Source organism: Sphaerodactylus townsendi, linkage group LG07 (genome assembly GCF_021028975.2).
Source record: "Sphaerodactylus townsendi isolate TG3544 linkage group LG07, MPM_Stown_v2.3, whole genome shotgun sequence".
In the NCBI taxonomy this organism is placed as follows: Eukaryota; Metazoa; Chordata; class Lepidosauria; order Squamata; family Sphaerodactylidae; genus Sphaerodactylus; species Sphaerodactylus townsendi.
The window spans coordinates 95,180,824-95,200,024 of NC_059431.1; the positions used below are offsets into that span (position 1 = coordinate 95,180,824).

Consider the following 19,201-nt stretch of genomic DNA (forward strand, 5'->3'; position numbering starts at 1 on the left):
TCTTGCCTTTCTGCTCTATTGGGATCCTGAGCAGCTTACCCTCTTTCATTGTATCCTCACAACAACCCTGTGAGGTAGGTTAGAGCATGTGTGACTGGCCCAAGGTCACCCAGCAAGGTTCCGTGACAGAGCATGGATTCAAACCAGGGTCTCTCCAACCCAAGTCTGGCACTGTAGCCTAGCCTCAAAAAAGTTTTATGAAATAGCCCACACCCTAATTTTAGCCAGTCTATTTTGGCTTCTATATTTGTATCCTTCCTTACAGAAATTCCAGTTCACAGAGTTGTGGATTGGTCTTTATCTATTTACCACCGAACACTGATGGGAGTTTGCACTCTCTCAAGTCCAGCATTCCCAATCAGGCAGGGAGAGGAGAGAACTATAGAAAGGAGGTACAGTCTTACCGTGCTCTGTGGGTTAGCCTCCCTTCTGTTCAGGACCCCCGGGGTGTTCGGCTCCCTCAAGCCAGGAGACAGCAACTCCACCAAGAGTTTGTGGTTCCTATTCGGCCACCAGCCGCCAGTCCAACACTCTCTGTGCCTCTCGTTCACACGCAGTGTCTCATCCTCTCCTCGGATAGATCTCCCTGTGAGGAGCTGGGAGGCTGTGGAAGTAAGGGTGGGGTAGAGGTTTGGGGGAGGGCCAATTCCAGGAGCGGCATCAGGCAAATTAAATCAGACACCAGCGAGTTGGGGAAATCGGATTGGGGCTTAATGCAAAGCAGGTGGATTGTGAGGGGACAGGGAGGGACAGAGAATGATGTTCTCTTGTGTTTTTATTTCCAAAAAGCAAAAAAAAAAGACCAAAGGGTTTGTTAACATTTGTTTGCATATATTAATATTGCATTAATAAAAGGGGGGGGAACCACATGTAGTTTCACATTTAATAGGAGCTTGGCATGGAAAAGAATTGGGGTGGGGAGAGAAAATTAAGGTTATCCTCTGTGTTTGGGAGAATTCAGCCTTAGTCCCCTGTGGTGGCAACAGAGGGCATCGATCAAAATTTGTATGAGGCAACTCTTTTCTAGGGTCAAGGGACGAAGGTGTGTAGTGATCTGGCACAGGCATCAGATCGAAGGCCTTTTGGCTGCCGCGTGTGGCGGGATGCCTGCTTCTGAGGATTACCATGGCCTCAATCTCTTCTAATCTCTCCCGCAGCTTTGGCCCAAGCCCGAGATAAATACCTTTTAACGGATCGTGTCTGACGTCAGGAAGCCATCAATCTAATCAGCCAGGCCACTTCTGGGCCAGAGGTAGTCCCTGCAAGGCTGCGAGGGCCATATAATTCATGTGTATTTGAGCTTTCACTATTCTCCCACCAAAAAAGCACATAACTGAATTTCAGATTGCCTGTTGAGGAATGGAAGATGCCGACAGGGCACGGAAGACTGGAAGATTCATAAGGTTGAACTTTAAATGTAGTTTCTCTAGCTCCTCTGTTGTGAGGAAAGATGTTAACATGGAATTAATATAAATGCTTCATGTTTACATGGAGGAAAAAAGATTCCTGAATGTAAGACAACCAAAAATTATTTTTGGACTTAACTAGCTTGTATGCTAATGCAACACAACCCTTTTTTTATAGCAAACTTGTGTGTGTGTGTGTGCGCGCGCGCATGTGAGGGGGGGACTAGTTTTGCATTTGAATAAATATTGTGTTATCATTAATACTTCCCTACAAAGGTAGGCCTGTATCAGTATGCCCATGGGCATCAAAAGCTAAAAGATGTGATGACTTCCTTATGGCCAGCTAAGGAGTTCTGAAGATGTTCTTCCCAGTTCAGACCTAGCAGCATGGCTGTGAGAGAAACTATTTAATTTTCAATAAAGACTCATCAAAGCCAGCAGTGCTCAATTTTTTCAAAACGTGAGGAGGATTGGAGCATCTGCTCAACCTCTACAATCTCCCAGCTCCCCTCTGATAGACTTGAATGTGTGGCTGCATACAAAACAAGGATTTCCACCCAAGATTCTTTCTGCCATTCAGACCAGCCCTTCCTAGCACAAGCGGCTTTGGCCCCTATCAAACTCTGCCTTGGGCCGGTAGCCCGGTCTCTGCCCCTTGGCTGGAGTCCAACCCCGCCCAGGACTAGGGGCACTGCTGTCCTCAATGCTATCCACACACACACACACACACGCTTTCCCTCTCAGCTTCTCTTTGGCTACGGTATAATCCCATCTCTTGAAACTAATCCTACATGCAGGAATGAATTACACTGGATTGGTGCTTATCCTGGCCTGGAAAACAGAGTCTAATAGAGTCATACTCAGACCATTTCCCTGAGAGTAAGCGCCACTGAGACGACCTGAGTAGGATTCTGACTAGAAGCCCTCACAGCAAAGCCACAAAAGCCTGGGGTCAGAGTGGGAATAGTTTCCCTCAGGGTCTGAGCTGCTTGTTCAGGTATCTCCTAACAACTCAACCAATTTGTATTTGCTACGGGAAGGGCCGCTTATCTGTTTTCCTTTTCCCTGACCAATCATTTGTTAATTAAATCTTTGCTTCAACAGCCACATAGAAGCCTCGTGGCTCCCTCTTTCTGCCTGTCACTTACCTGAAGCACTCCCTGTTCATCAAATTGGCCTGGTTGGGTTTTTATCCATAGATCCTACTTAGCACAGTGTTTCTTCTGTAGCCACATTTAGTAACACAACTCTGGTCTTCCCTTTTTCTGATCACATATACAAAATGCCACCAGTTTTGTATAGGGTATGAAGGCAGGCAAGTGTGGTTTACATGCCAAATGCACAGTTAGTGCATGGTAAAGATCACAGCATAGGAGCTGACAACACAACACTGGTCACAAAGCAAAGCTTGCATATCTTGGCCATTTTCTTCTCTCTGGCTCTTTCTACACAAACCAAATAAAACGTTTCCTCTGTGGAGTTCCACCTGGTTTTTAGCCCAAAACATTTTATTTCCTGCTTGAAAATGTTGAATTTACACGCTGTTCCCTAGCAATTCTTTTATGAAAACATTTTCACTTGTTGTGTGATCTCTTTAAAACCTCTCCACAGTCCCCAGACTTCGTCAATGCCATTTTGAGCTCACGCCCACTATCTCATGCTGTATTTGTCAGATTTTAAAATATATATATTGGGGGGCTATGTCTATGTAGTTACATAGACACTATCCCTAGAGAATTGCAGCATGAGGTTTTGAAGCTGCAAATCTAAGTAGTTAAAAAAAACCCCACAAAATGTCAGCCAGGAAGTGTTTTTGAGGGGGTGAGTGTGGCTCGTGTGGTATTGGCCTCTGAGAAACAATTTCTGCATCTGTGGTTTATGTAAGCCAGCATAGTGTAGTGGTTATGGCCTCAGAGCAGATTCTGGGAGACTCAGTTTTAAATCTTGTCTCTGTCATGGAAAGCTACTGGGTGACTTTGGGCCAGTCACACTCCATAAGCCTTATCGACCTCAAAAGTGTTTGACTATAAAATGGAGAACACAATGTAAGCTGTTCTGAGTACTCAATGAGGAGAAAAGCAGAATACAAATGGAATAAATTATATTCATGCAGCTTTATGTACTGCTGTTTCCATCAGTGTGGCCTGAACAATCCTGTGGCAAAAGAAATTTCTGAATGCTTCACTGTAGGTCCAGAAAAATAAATTGAGTGAAGGAGTAAAAAAAAAGAAAGGTAAATGAAAATCTGAATGTGAAGTAAAACATTCAGACCACCTCTTTACCCAATCCTTTCAGTCTAGGTGTGCACAGCAAAATGCAAAGCTTATGTGCATGCTGGGATTGTGTATGCAAGCACCAAGAGTCTCTGGGAAGAATGCAACAGCGTGGATCCTGCAAGATCTTTGAGTGGAACACAGCCCTTAGAATGGGACTTTCTCACCTATTCTCATACATTGTAGTTCATGGAGCCTCTTGAAATTCTATTCCTGGGGGGGGAGGGGAGTTGTGTGTGTGTGTGTGTGTGTGTGTGTGTGTGTATATGTATGATTGAGTCAGAGTATAAATATGAAGGTTTGGAGGAAAAACCCAGAATATTTTTGTGTGGGAGTTTATATTGGGGGGTGAGTGGGTTTCCAGAGCCCTTTCCCTGAATTTTTCCAACAGAAAACTTGGAAATTTTTGGGAGTGCTGAAAAAAATATCTATGAAATGTATTTTTTTTTAAGAATAAGTGAAATGCTTTAAAGACAAGATGGCAGTGCTGTAGATGTATACAGTTCTTACATCCAAAACTTCTGTACCTAACATTTCTGTATCTAACAGGATACTTAATCACCATGAGGGGAGAATGCAGGGTTTTAATTGCCACTAAATAGTTGTACGCCCTCTGGTGTCCTTTTGACCTGACGTGGTTGATCTTTTCACTTCTCCCTCAAACCTACAGGCTACTGCCTTACCTTGCAAGAAGGACAAAAAAATATACAGAGATGGGGCAGAAACTGCACCAGCACCAGTGGTGGGATTCAGCAGGTTTGCACCACTTTGGCAGAACCGGTTGTTAAAATTGTGTTTGTAATTACTTGAATTCCGCCACTGGACCCGGTTGTTAAATTATTTGAATCCTACCACTGACCAGAACGTCACAGGAAAACTTTAGAAGTGAGCTCTCTTTAACCAGATCGCAAAAATTAAGGTGGTGGAGCATGCATCTGCTTAAAATTTCCTCTCAAGTGTTTTGTATGCTTGCACTTCTGCTTATATAAAACTAAGAGATATATCATATTTAAATTCCATAAATATATTAAATATTTCAATTTTATATGCTAAGTAAGTTATAAATGATCCGCTTAAGTCATAAAAGCACTAAAATTAGTTGAGGTTTGATAAGATTTTAAGTATTGCGTGTATTTCATTTTTTCCCAAAAATTCTGGGGAGTCCTGAGGAAAAAAGAGAGGTTGCCTTTGCTGGAGTTGTTTTACAATGGCTCAGCAGATCCCTGAGTTCCCACCCCATAAATGTAGGTTCAATCTGAGTCCCACTTAACTAAGAGCTAGCAAGGTGCGGTAGTTAAGAGTGGCAGATTCTAATCTGAAGAACTGGGTTCAATTTCCCACTTCTCCACATGCTGGGTGACCTTGGGCCAGTCACAGTTCTCTCAGACCTCTCTCAGCCCACACAGAGGCAGGAAATGGCAAACTACCTCCCTACAGGGTGGCCAAAAGTCAGCTGTGACTTGATGGTACTTTCCACCACCACCATCACTTAACTAAGTAAGACTGTGTGCCTGTTATGTGTGCTGAGAGCGGTTCTTGTCAAAAAAGGAGTCTGGCTTAAAAAAGAAACATAACAAGCCTCTCACTCTTTCAAGTAGAACAATTTGACAATGCAAATATATACAGACTTCGATATAAACTGACCCAATAATAAATTCTGCAAAGCATACAACTGCAGAGAAAGGACACTGAGGTCATGTTCAACAGCCTAATGGAAAAAAACTGAACCCTTGTCCTCCTGGCTAATGCCACCTTAGAATCAGAGGCCTCTGCTTGGAATCTGCTGAGAACAGCTCTGAGCTATCCTTGGGATGCAACTTAGAAAATAAACTGACATAGTTGCATCCTTTCTGTGCTTAACTCTGCTCCTCATGCCGGTTACCCTTTGGACAAGAATATGGGACTCAAAAACCCTCAATTTCCTAGTTTCTCTTCTATTTCACACTTTTATTTTTCTTCTTCAGATCCCCAATTTGGTATGGTCAGTAGCGTAGCACCAAGGGAACGGGGGGGAAGACACACTGGGCGGGCACCCCTGCAAGGGTGTGGCGAGGGTGTTCTGGGGGCATGGCCAGGGCGTTCTGGGGCGGGGGGCAGGGCGCATGCATGTCCCGAGCACAGTTCCCCCTCACTCCGCCCCTGGGTATGGTGAAGCCAGGGGGGTGGCTAGATTCCAACACAACAGAAATTCTCAACCCCAGCTATCAGTTCCTTGCCCTTTGCATGCTTTGGGTTGCTCCACATGACCATGTGAAGAGTGCAAAAAAGGACCCAGAGACTCATAATTCCTACCATTTATATAGCACCTTAGGGTGTTTTGCAGCACTTCTCACGCCTGATCTCAAGTTGCCATCACAACAACCCTGTAAGTTTGATCAGTATCATTACCCACAAATGGTAGATGACTAGATGAGCAAGAGAGTGAGCAAGCGGGACTTGCTTAAGGCCACCTGAGAAGGTTGTGACAAATTGAAACTGAGGATTCATGGCTCAAAGCTAAGTCTCTCTTGAGCCCTCTGATACATGGGCTCACAACTTCAGCCACCTTAACTGGGGCAAAAGGACTTCCAAGTGAAAACGGTGGGTGTGACTCAAGCATCATCTTCTGAGGTCATCCTCCTTGCTGTGATGTCATAACAAAGTCAGACAGACTTCCTGAGCCCATTGCGCAAAGGTCAGTTCTTAGATTAAAAAGTCACAAGAGTCTCATTTCCACTCGGCTCAGAGTTCATCTCTGGTCTGCAGCCCCTTGGATGGTGTCCTCCGGCTAGAGGATCTAGCCCTTCCCAGGGGAGGAGGCTCTGGTGAGTCTCCGCTGCTGCGGCCAGCTGTGGAGTTCTCCTTGTCATCCAAATGTGACTTTTCCTGTTCCGCCTCCTTCTGTTTCACCAGCTCTTCTGCCCGGGCACGCTCCTATGTAAACCAAAGACCAGGCCTTATTTGTGAGAAAGGAACAAAACAGCTGCATGATGCCGTATGGCTCTCCTTTCTTGCCAAAACACATCCCAAGCCTCCAAAGAATCTCAACCCATTCCCAAAAGAGTAAGGAAGTTCATGCTCCTGAAATCCCACATGCTTTTATTGATGTCCTCAAAAGTCTGCTTTATTGAGCCTTTGGACAATGTCACTGGGCCCTCCCTCTCCTCCTTTGTTACCTGTTCTGAATGCTCTGGAGAAAAGGTGTACCACAGGGCAATGGCACAGCGTGTTCCACGGGTCACAGCCCACACACCATGGGGGTTCTCCCCACCAGAGCTGAAGGCTACTAGCCTCCCACATTTCGGCCGTACCTGGGCCTACCCGAGAAAGAGAAGGAGGGAAGGAAAATGATGAATCAATGCTTCTTGTGTGATTTGCCCCTTTATCCACCACCCAGATCAAGAAATGTCCTTCTGGGGTCTGAGATAAGAAGCAAGCAAGGAGAGGAAATGGTCCCCCTGCTCTGGATCAAAGAGTTCTGGGCAGGCCTCGAGAAGGACAAAAGGAAAGAGAAAGGAATGCAGATAATTGGGCATAAATGTCAGGATAAAAGGAGTTAATGTTTGTCCTGGTGTGAAATTTGGCTGGATTTGCCTTTGCCTGCCCCATTTGAATCTGCCAGATTGCTATCATCAGACTGTGCTTGAAGGAAGAGCAGAATTCCAACTCCTGGCACAGCCTTGGTGCTCTTTCCTTTCCTCCAGACCTATACCAAGGCTACAAAAGACTCACAGTGAGAGTTATGGCATCTGTCTCAGTGAAGAAAATGTTTCCTCCTTGGAAGTCGTCGTTCAGGTACAGGATTGCGCTGCAGAGAAAATCAGAGACCAGTTTGTAACGCTCAGTTGCTCACAACTCATGATGAGAGGAGGTGTGAATGCCAAGATGACATGAGACACAATTAAGGTTGCCACAGTGAACTACAACCATACCCTTTGCTAGTACAATAACATCTACTTGAAGCCACTGGGCATATCAAAAGTCATTATTTATTTGTCTGTTTATTGATCGGCTTGCACTTCTCATTTACAGGTGTTTAAAAAGCAGTTATGCAATAAATATTTCATTTCATTACCTTTATTAGGCACAGATATACAATAAATATTAAAAACCAATTCCTAAAAACCACTATATAATATTACTTACAGCCCAATTTTGGGGGGGAGGGGATCCCCCCTTGGAGTTGGCACAGCCATGCACTGGCCTGGGGACCCATCCTACCAGCGCAAGGGGCAAATGTGCTGGCAGGGGGTTACTTGCAGGTGCTGGAGAATAGTGTCCTGTGGGCCTTCTGGGGGCATCTGCATGAAAATGGATGCTGGAATAGATGCTTGGACTGTAATTCTAGTCCAGCAGGGCTAGTCCTATGTTCTGGGGTGCATACAAATGTATCTCTCACAGAGGGCGTTAAAAAGGGGTCATGGACAGATTCATGGAGAACATGTCCCTTGATGGCTACAGCCATGGTGCCTTGCAGCCCAACCCAAAGGAGAGGGGGAGGGAGAGCGGTAGCCGGGGACACCACCATCATGGTGATTCTAAAGTTGTAATCGTCAGCATGGGTACTGGGGGAGGAGAAACTCCTTTTTCTCCCAGGAAAGTTCATATGACTAATGCCACCCTTTTTGGTAGCGTAAGTCTGCGTTGCTGAAGGGGGGTGTTCCTGGGCCAAACTGCACTGTAACAGATTAAAGTTAGCTCCTCGCCCGAAAATGCACCCAGAATGCCCTACCTATGCTGGCACAAGCCCCTGCAGTTGAAGGGCACTGGCACATGCAGCTGCTTCCAGATTCAGGTGCCCCACAGTTGCACAGTGCCCTGCCACTGGTACAGTAGCCCCTCTGCTGGCGTATTTGCCCCTTACACTGGCAGAGTCGGCACCTGCATCAGCACAACCCTGCACAGCTTCCAAAGCTCCACCCCCCCCCTTTTGTTATCTCACAGTTAAGATAATATTCATATTCTGAGGTTGTAAAACTTCTCTGAGTACTAAGAGGCCACATCAGGGGAAAGCCTTGGCCTCAATGACCTGCATATTGGCCCCCCAGAGTCACTAGTTGATTATTGAATGAAGGAGAACGCTGGACTGGATGGACCAGTGCCTTGTCTATATAATCTCCAAATCTGTGGAAGGAATCTATTGTTTGGCACAAATTTTCCTCCCCAAACTCCTAGGCCCCCTGACCTGGATGGCCCAGGTTAGTCCAATTTCATCAGATCTCAGAAGCTAAGTAGAGTCAGCCCTGGTTAGTACACACCTGGTAGACCAAGGATGTCCAGGGTTGCTACACTGAGACAAGCAATAGCAAACCATCCTCGTTCATCTCTTGACTTGAAAAACCCGACAGGGTTGCTGTAAATTGGCTGCAACTGGGACAGTTCTTTTCACCACCATCAAGCTCCTGGGACAGTTTTGCAATTCTTTTTAAAATGCCGCTAAGATGGATTCGTATGCAAATGAAGAAATGAATGTGGTACTTAAACACGACACCTTCCTGCATGCTCAGCGCCTCACCTATAGTCTCTGTAGATGTAAGCAGGAGGCTCCTTCCAGCATGTGTTCCCTTCTGGGTCCAAAAGGCAGTTGTCTGCATGGACTGGATGACTGAGGTCCATGCGGCCCTCTTGTTCCCCTACAGGGAGACCCACAAAACCATCACTGTCTTTGTTCCAGAGACCACAAGTCACAAGAGATGCTCCCATACGTGCACACTCCTTGCTCGCCTCACACTTCTGCTCAGGACAATTGCAGTTCTTTGGCCAGAAGAGGGCAGTGCTGATTTTGCAGCCAATGGTAGCTCAGATAAACATTTCTACTAGGCACTAGTAAGGAGAACAGCATCTGTGTAATACCTTCTATTAGAACAGACCAAATTGGCACAAAAAACCATGCAAATGTTTGGGTTCACCACAGGTCTTCCATCAGGCTGAGTGTTTCAGAATGATAAAAGCCAGAAAGCAGAAATCTCAGCCTGTACTCTTAAGATGTGATCCTGCAGGAATCCTTTGCAAGATGCCACAAATGCTGTAATAAGGATGTTATCTTAAATATACCCGTTCTGTATCACTACAACAAAAACTGCTTTAATGTCATACTAAATGCCGCTGTCCCTTGCAATCTCCAATGCACAATATTTAAAAGGACAGCGGTATATAGTATAATTCTAAAGCACTGTTTGTAACAATGATACGGAACTGGTATAATTAAGATGGCAGCCTCATTACAGCATTTGTGATATTTGTCAACTTTGTGGTGGGTATTCCCCTTTTCTTTGGTGTCAGTGTCTGTCCCTTGTGAGATGCCAGCCCACAGTTACCTTTTTCACTTTGTTGTTATAACCCTACGTCCGGTGGTGGGGTTCAAATAATTTAACAACCCATTCTGAAAGGACTCGGTGGTGGGATTACAATCAGTTCTCTGAACTAGACAAAAAATTAGCTACCGGTTCTACCGAACTGGTGTGAATAGGCTGAATCCCACCACTGCCTACATCTCTGCAACGAAGTAAAGAAACCGACTGCCTGCTGGCATCTCACAAAGGATGCCTGCAAGATCAGGTCTTAAAATCACTGTCTGTGAGTTCTGCCTTCTGCCTTAAGTTTTGTAGCATTCAGGCTGGTAAGTATCCCAGTGAGCTCAAAAGCTCGCGCAACATTTCATGCCAATTTTGCTTTTGTTTTTTGGATTTCACATGGACTGATGTGGTGGCAAGCTAAACAGGGTGGACCTGGGTTAGTATTTGGATGAGAGACCATCAAGGAGGCTTGAGCTTGCTAGGTACAGGAAAGCAGAAATAACTGCCTCTTGCCTCAAAAACCCCATGGTCTTGGAGTTGCCACAAGACACAGGTGACGTGATGGCACACATTGTCAAATCATAGGGCTGTACATCTTTTGCTACAAGGGACCAGGATGGTCCAAGACAGGCCCATTATGCATGGAGTGCTTTCTGCAGCACTCCCTATCCCTGCAGTCCCTTTGCAGTGGGGTCCTCCCACATTTCCTTGTTTAAATGTGACAAGGAGTTCTCACTGTCTGGCGTGCAGCTGCAGTCACACACGTGGCTCCCACTCAAAAGGCAAGATATTACCCTATTCAACAGTAATATAGATATTGCTTATATTGATATATTTATATTGTTGAGGCTACTTTTCATTGCTTTTGCATTTTTAGGGAAAAGCCGGCTGTGGATCCTGGGAGGGGGGGGGGACAGTCTCCCCCATACTTTTCCTCAATATAAGCAATATCACTATTATTGGTTGTGGTGGGTTTTCCGGGCTGCGTGGCCGTGGTCTGATAGAGCTTGTTCCTAACGTTTTGCCTGCATCTGTGACTGGCATCTTCAGAGGTGTATCACAGAGAGAAGTCTGTTACACACTGTGTCTAGTGAGAAAGGGATGTTTAGTGGGGTATATACTGTCCATGTCCCAGGGTGGGGAACCAATCAGTAAGTGTTTGGGTGGAACTTGCTATGCAAAGGTGTGATCACTATTACCTTTAAAAGGCTTTAGATAAATAAAAAAGACAACCTTCATCTTGCCTTTTGACCGCAGGGATCTGGAAAAAGGAAAACCCCACAGTGAGAGGGAAAACTTGTGGTTTCCTTGCTCTCACAAACTGTGGGTTGCCCAGGCCCCTGGTGATGCAACTCTGATGACACCATACAAGACACCATTAGAGTCAGTACAAGACACCATATGCTCGCTGTGGGGCAGAACACGAGTGTACAATCAGTCACAGCTTAGTGCTAGAGAAAGAAAATCCACACTCACAGAATTCCATCCTCTGGGAAATTCACCTGGGCAAACCTCACAGTGAAGAAACCCCCTGCTGTATCACCACAGAATGTATAGCAGAACTTCCCTGCCTTGTGGCTCTGATCTGCCGTTCCCCAGTCTGCCATTCTTAATCAGACAAAATTTGCTCTCTGAGGCAGGTGGTTGATTTTGGCCTCTATAGTGTGGCTGTCCCTATGCAGGGAATCTGAATAGCACAGGGGACTCTTCAGAGTAACCCCGGAACTGCCATGCTTGGGGCACTACAGGGATTTTCACAAGCAGTGCTGAAAGCTCCCGAGAATCACTCTTAACCTCGCAACAGGAGACGTTGCCTTAAAAAGAATCAGGCCATTGATGTATCTAGACCATTATACTCTGACTAGTGGTGATTCCATTAAGCCTTCAGCAGATAACTTTCCCAGCCCTCCCACTGGAGGCTTACCTTCTTAGGGAGGAAAATCAAGATAAAACATAATAAATAAATATTTGTATTGGATACCAAACATGCATCGGGAATCTGGTGCTTGAAACTTAGTTCCCAAATTTTGGGGGCCTTGTGCAGATCAGGACTTTGACACACATGGGTAGAGGGCTTAAGACTCCCACACAGAGACACACAGCATTCTTTTCTTGATCTACAGTGGCCCTGGGGAGGTCCCATTTGCCCAACTGGAGAAACTTCCCTTCACACACATAAGTCTCCCCAAATAACAGCTCCTCAGGGACTTTCCAGGTTGGGAACAGTGTGAGGAGAAGGTTTTGGACAACAGCAGCAGCAGCAGCAGCAGCAGCAGAAGAAGAAGAAGAAGAAGAAGAAGAAGAAGAAGAAGAAGAAGAAGAGGAGGAGGAGGAGGAGGAGGAGGTGGTGGTGGTTTTTATACCCTGCTTTTTCTCTACTTAAGGAGTCTCAAGTAGCTTACAATTGCCTTCCACCCCCAATTGCCTTCCACCTTTCCTCGACTCCTCCCCGCCACTTCCGCCAGCCATTGCTGTTATCAATAGGCTGGGAGGAGATGTCTGTAGGGTGAATTATGAATGGCGGGTTGTAATGGGAACGTTAGATTATGGTGGTGTCCACCCAATGTTGTGGTGGAAGCTTCCTCCTCCCTCCAAAAAAGCCCCAACATTATTACAAGGGGATTTCTCCTGCCACCGTCAGATAAGCACTTGCACTGCAGTCTACCCTCCACCCCCTTGGTGAAAAAAGAGCTCCCCCCTGAAATATCAATAGAAAAATTGCAATATAAATTGTGTTATATGTAAGATATTTGAATTATTATGACTATTGAACTACTAAGATGAAGTGATTTGGGGGGGAGGGAGGGGATATCCGGTCACATCCAATGGGAACATGCGTGCGGATGGGCGATACAAGGCAAGTGTGCAAGGCAAGCTGTCAATGCAGCGAACATGATGCCATTCAGCCCTGCAACAAGAAATGCACCAAACCCCAGTGTAAAGGGTAATGCCTGCCCTGCTGAAGACAGGGCGAGAAGCACAGGGAAACAGGCAATGGGTAACAACAGCAAACATGCCCCAAAGCAAAGATTGCTTGGTGACTGCTCCTTCTGGTTGTGGTAAGCTCCTCACGCATAAAGAGTTTCAGTTTCCCAGCTGTATGCTATTACTGCTGCCAAAACCAAATGCTATTTATTTATTCAGTGCAGAAGATTTTTGATCAGTTCACGTCTGTGCGTGTGGTATCAAGTGGTCCTTACCCTCGGCAGCAGTGCGGCAGACCAAGTGCGTGAACGAAAAGTAGAGTCTTTTCTCAGGTGTGAAATAGGACTCAACAATTTGACGGGATTTCTCACTGGCTTGCAGGAGCAGTTTAGCATCTCTCCAGTTCACTGCATTCTTCTCAGCTAGCTGCAGATTGGGGGAAAGGCAGGGAGGAGACACACATTGGTGCAAAACATCACACAAGCACGTTCATAATTAGTATGAAGTACAGGCACACTTGAGCATTGTGTGTGTGAATGAGAGAAATACCAAACCAGAATACGCGCCAGCATCCTTAACGCACGTTGGCAAAAGAGAGAGTTGATCCTGTCCCTTTGAATAGCTGTCTGCAAAAACGCAAACTGGAGAATACATAAGTTCTTTTTTAGCACATAAGTAAAAGAAAAGAGCGGGGACCAGCAGCGCTCCTTCTAGCTAATTCTCCCCGTGATACATTTGTCCATCCTCTTACAAGCAGTCAGGCAAATAACTGCTTGCAACACCCTGCAAGGTAAGCAATGCTAGCCAGGATCCTCTCTTCTGTACCACTAGCAGAGGTACAAGACCCTGGCCTTCTCTCATGTACCTGCCATCCTGTGAGGCCTGAAAAAAATAAGAGCATGGTGGAAAAGATCTCCTGCCAATCAAGAAACAGGCCTGGAAGAAGACCACTGATAAAGCCGACAGGCCAGGAATCTTCATTGGTGTGGAACATTCAGACCTTGCAAATGAAGGGTGTTTGCAAAACAAAGGAACAAAATGCATCTTTAGAAACACTTTGCTTTGAAAAGAACACATTTATTGTATTTCCTGCCTGTTTGGAGTTTCGACTGTTCTTTTTCAGGCCTACCCTGAGATTTGCCATGTAGTCTATCCAGTTATTTCAAACCATCTTTTTGTCCAAAAGCACGCCGGCCTCCTCTCTGTTCCAAACCACCTCTCTACAGAAATTTTTACCTGTGGAATTATGAACCCTCAACTGAATGTCTTTGGAAACCTATCAAAAACTGTGTGGGGTGGGGGGGAGAGAATACGGAACAGAGAAGCAACAAAAAGGTCAGATAACTCCTTTGCCACTTTTCTACAGAAAGCCACATCCTCTTGAAGCTCCCCCCACCCCGAAGAAGTTGCTATCAGGATCTGTGTTCAACTGCAAGCACTTTTCAGACATTATAATGGGAATACCAAAGGCCTGTGCAGATTACCCCCCCTCCCCCAACACCCACAGTTACCAAGTTGATTGGAAGAGGTAATCCATGGATTTTCAACATCACAAAATCCAGAAACCTGAAAAGTCTGAGTTTCATGCAGCATGTACAGCCTCTTGAACAAAAAATATGCAAGTTTGCACAACATGGCAACTTTGCAACAGGACGGTCATGGGTCATATGTGCTCCTAATTTAGGAGGCTTTCTCTCCTATCAGCTTCAACACTCTTAAAAAACCCACATTTGTCTGCATCTACCTATGTATTCTTCTGAACTTGGCAGTGCATTCTAACCTACAATTTGTGCAACCTGGTTTGGGGTCTCTTTGCACCCTCCAAGGAGATCCACTGACGAAGCCCACACTGCAGGACTAGGAACAGGTTCCTTCCGAAGTTACCTGCGAAGCCTTCAGCACTGTTAGCCCTTCAAATCTCTCATGTGGGGTATGAGGCGAACGCCGGCCACGATAACCATCTCCTGATCCACCGGCTGCCTGAAACAGAGATGAAAATACAAGAACATAAGAACAGCACTGCTGGATCAGACTGTTTTCCACAATAGCCAACTGGTTGCCCTGAAGGTCCAAATAAACAGGGCATAAAGGCCAATGCCTACCCCCGTGATGGCGAACCTGTGGCACTCCAGATGTTCATGGACTACAATTCCCATTAGCCCCTGCCAGTATGCCCTACCCCAATGAGGCCTCGCAGGATCAAGGTATTCAGAGGTTTGCTGCCTCTGTAGGTGGAGGTTCACCCATCACAGCTGATACCCATTGATGGACCTCTCCCACTAGAATCCCCTTTTTACAGAGGGACCCTAGATTGTCCCCCCAAGCTTTGTAACTGCCACAGCTCTCCTGTGAACAGAGAGGGTAGCAATGAAGTTGGGCTGGCACCTGTCTTCACCTTGGCCAGGCGGAGGATGTCTTTGCATTCAGATTCGGTCAGGACTCGGTCCAAGACGACCCTTTGAGATCCATTGAGCTGCTGTGAATCCATGGTGATGGTCACACCCTCAAAGGGCAGAAGGCCTGAGACAGCATGAAACGTATTCATTTAAAGCATCCACACCTTTTCTCTCTAACAACAAGCATTAAACAAAACCAATACAAGGCACCACAGTCCAAACAGCCACTTCAATAAGTGAAATAGTAATAAGTGAAATAGGAATAAGTGAAATAGGAATAAGTGAAATAGGAATAAGTGAAATAGGAATAAGTGAAATAGGAAAGTTGTTGCAGAAATTTGAGAGGGTTGCAAAGAAGGTTGCAGCTGTGCAAGAATCTGGTGGCACAAGGGCCTAAATTTAGCCAACTTTTAAGTTTCCCACCCTCCTCATCTGATCCTCAACTAATCTGGTATTCTGGCTAAGGTGGGGAGTGTCAGTCCTTCAGGGATTCCACACCCAAAATCACAAAGCACTTTAGAGATTTAAACGAACACCTTAAATTGAACCCAGAAGTGAATTTGTAGCTGGCACAGAACAAGAAGGAACTGACACGCACGTACGCAACCCGCTAGCAAAAGCTGCATTTTGGTCTAGTTGGAGCTCCCGGGGGCAGCAAAATTTTGGAGATGTGCATAGAGAAGGAAGTTCTCCCAAATGTTACCCTTTTGCCTAAAGCCCAAAGAAGAGGACGTCTGCTCTTCTCACAATTCCCTATTATGTTATCTGTGGTTATCCTAACTTGTTAGCATTACCCTGTCAGATCCTATCATGAAGGGCTGTCAAGTCACACTTGGATGGGAAACCAAGAAAGGAGGGAGTTGTTACATACTGGCAGGCACTGACAAAGCACCTCTGAATGTCTCTTGCCTTGAAAATCTTACAGCATAGGTGTCAAACTTGCGGCCCTCCAGATGTTATGGACTACAGTTCCCATCATCCCCTGCCAGCATCATGCTGGCAGGGGATGATGGGAACTGTAGTCCATAACATCTGGAGGGCCGCAAGTTTGACACCTTTGTCTTACAGGGTTGCCATAAGTAGGTTGTGGCCTGGCAGCACTTTCCACCACACTGCTCCTACCCAATTAAAAAAAAATCTTAAGGAAACCACCCAGTTTCCACAGATTTGTTCGGAAGCTACAGCAATTTAGGAGTTTTGGAGGAAAGATCTAAAAAAAAACAAGATGCTCAAAACCAAACTAAATCCAACCAAATGAAATAAAATAAAATGGTACCAATCTACCAGAGTCCCCTCCATTCTAGCTGAAATCGAAGCAGGATCAAGGTTCTGGTACTTACAAGACCCTAAACAGTCTGGGGCCATTGTATCTGTGTGACCACTACTCCAAATACATTCCCAAAAAAGCACTGGGCTCAGCTAACAACAACTTACTAACGATCCCTGGCTTGAAAGCTTTTTGGCCTCCTCGTGCTGCTGTTTGTTCCTCAGCCAGGGCAAGGACTACATTGACCCTGGACTGAAGAACAGCCTGAGGAACATTCTTGTGAACTGAGACCCAGTCCCTGTGAGACTTGACACAGTATTGCAGGACCTGTAAGGCAGAGTGGTTCTACCAGGCCTATGGTTGAGATAGCCATGGTACTCTAACTAGTGGGCCTGTCTCTTCCCCTTCCCCGTCTTCATTTCGCTCAGTTTTATTCCTTTTTTTCCACTTTATACTGGCAGAAATTACGAGCAAAGGGAAATTTATTTGTTTAACCCTGTTAGAGATGTCAACGCTGTCTTGGATGAATCTGTTGTAGATTGTTATAGGCCAGGGGTGTCCAACTCTGGCACTTCAGATGTTCATGGACTACAATTCCCATCAGTCCCTGCTGGCAGGGGCTGATGGGGATTGTAGTCCATGAACATCTGAAGTGCTAGAGTTGGACACCTCTGTTATAGGCCGTATTGTTTATTGTTATTGATTTTAGTGTAATTTAAAGTTGGAAGACGTCCTGAGCCCGGAAGGGGAAGGGTGGCCTATAATTAGAAATATATAAATAAAATGGTAAATAAACGTTCAGGGTTTTCCCTTCCTTTTCCAGTCATAGGAGCTAGAAACCTGAATCCCACTCCATGTTTTTTTCAAAGGCAATACTGCTTGTTCCAGGTCACACTATCCTCGAGAATAGCCGGTCCCCTGCTGTTCTGCCTTTGCAACTCACCTTTTTGTTGCTGCTGTCCCTTCTCTGGAGCCTCTAGCCTCTGCTTCTCTTGGTCTTCTCTTGGGAAAATGCAGATAAGCCATCAGTAACAGGGTCAAAAGCCTTGAGACTCTTTCCCCCCCCCCCCCCAAATTAGAAAGGAGCAACCTCTCTCTACAGAGATTTTTGAGGTACTGCCCCTTCACCCAGCCCAGAATCCCTTTTGAGCTTACCTGTGTTTTGCCTTTAGGCCCTCAGGGATCAACTCTTCTGGAGTCCACAACTCCTAAAGAAACAAACCATAGGGCCTTAGTTGCCACACGGTGGCAGACTCATTCCCAGACCTTCCTCTGTGCATCAGAGCACAAGATTGTGGTTTATGTTGCTGCCTCAAGAGACTGCCTCTCCCAATATACCCCCAAAGAGCATTATGGTCAAATAACAATGAGAATCCCCATCGAAGCAGCAAGGCGGGCAGTGGCGGTGCCATGACCATGCCACACTGCCACTCCCAGAGAGACTTCCCAGTAGCATGAGGAGGCTTGCAAAACAGCCCCCCCCCCCCACCCGCTTCTGAGAAGCCTCTATGGGGCTGAATAGACTTACACAACCCAAAAGGATCACATGTCTGAATTCCTTGCTGCCAGCTAGCAAGTGGCCGGGAAAAAGCTGACAAAGTTGGTTCCTCCCCCGGAACCACCCCTGCTGCACCGGCAATTTCGCCCCTCTTCCAGGGTAAGTGCCGCACCTCTTCCACCAGTGAATTTAGTGCCCCCTCCCTCCTCGGATGGGGTTCTTAGTGATGGTCTCTGGCCCAAAGACTATCTGACTGTCCTCAACCAGAGGTAGAACTTTTTTCAACTCCTGTGAGACAGAGTTACAGTTGAGGACAGAAGTGGTGTGACATGCCCCCACAGAGGCTTTTGTTATTTTCCTATTAAGTCTAAGTTTCCCTATAGCTAACATGGGTTTAGTTCCTTGTACAGTGTTCTAAGGGGGGGGGGGGGGATTTCAGTTAGACCCTGTCCCTTTAAGAAATTTCCCTAGAAGCAGTCTTCCTTAATTACCCAGCAATGCCCCTGTTCAGTCAGTCAGTTTAAGGTGCCAGGGAGTTGGAAGGCTGCAATATCTGCACAGATTAAAGTGTATAGAGTCTAGAGAACATAAGGTTGAGGTGTCAACAGAAATTAGAATCCAGATAAAAGACTGGGAGAACCAGGAGAAAGCAAGACAAGTGGACTTTCTTGAAAGGGGACAAGAAAGAATAAAAGTCTACAGTTTCAAGTTTGTTTCACCAATCAAACAAGTACTTTATCTTAGTCAGACCCTGGGAGGAGTTAGGGTGTCAATCTTCTAAGCAATAAACCTTGTTTTTGAACTGTTACACCTTGCTTGTGTGTCTCCCACTCTGTTCTACCCAAGAATAGGGCACCTTTAGATTGTTTTTCTTGGGGAACAGAACATGGTGTTTACCCATCTCAGCTGGCCTACCTTCCACTGTCCTTTCTTTTTGGTTGAAGACCAAATGATCTTTGTTGAACTAAGTAGCTCATTCTTTGCTAGGATAGTTTTTAGGCACCATGACTTACTATATTATATTTGTAGTGTATTTATTTTTGTATTGTATTTTACATATGTATTGTGACTCCATGTTGAAAACCACTCTGAGAGTGCAGTAACAGGGAGAGTGGTATAAAAATCTAATAAATAAATGGTTCCATCATGAAACATCAACAC

At 45.7% G+C, this 19,201-nt stretch overlaps 2 protein-coding genes across 2 annotated transcripts in view; both read right to left on the reverse strand.

The window, feature by feature from the left end:
* Window positions 1–651, reverse strand: part of GNB3 (G protein subunit beta 3) — a 28,932-nt gene extending 28,281 nt beyond the window's left edge. Inside the window, exon 1 of the mRNA XM_048504089.1 lies at window positions 405–651. The gene's annotated coding sequence lies outside the window, so the exon portion shown is untranslated. The remainder of the gene's footprint in view (window positions 1–404) is intronic.
* A 5,307-nt stretch (window positions 652–5,958) lies between these two features.
* Window positions 5,959–19,201, reverse strand: part of P3H3 (prolyl 3-hydroxylase 3) — a 29,236-nt gene continuing 15,993 nt past the window's right edge. Inside the window, exons 7-15 of the mRNA XM_048503118.1 lie at window positions 17,698–17,750; window positions 17,486–17,544; window positions 15,275–15,399; window positions 14,764–14,859; window positions 13,155–13,305; window positions 9,174–9,291; window positions 7,391–7,466; window positions 6,835–6,975; window positions 5,959–6,592 (exon numbers count right to left, since the gene is read on the reverse strand). Of these exons, the coding sequence (XP_048359075.1) occupies window positions 6,401–6,592; window positions 6,835–6,975; window positions 7,391–7,466; window positions 9,174–9,291; window positions 13,155–13,305; window positions 14,764–14,859; window positions 15,275–15,399; window positions 17,486–17,544; window positions 17,698–17,750 (1,011 nt within the window). The 3' untranslated portion in view covers window positions 5,959–6,400. The remainder of the gene's footprint in view (window positions 6,593–6,834; window positions 6,976–7,390; window positions 7,467–9,173; window positions 9,292–13,154; window positions 13,306–14,763; window positions 14,860–15,274; window positions 15,400–17,485; window positions 17,545–17,697; window positions 17,751–19,201) is intronic.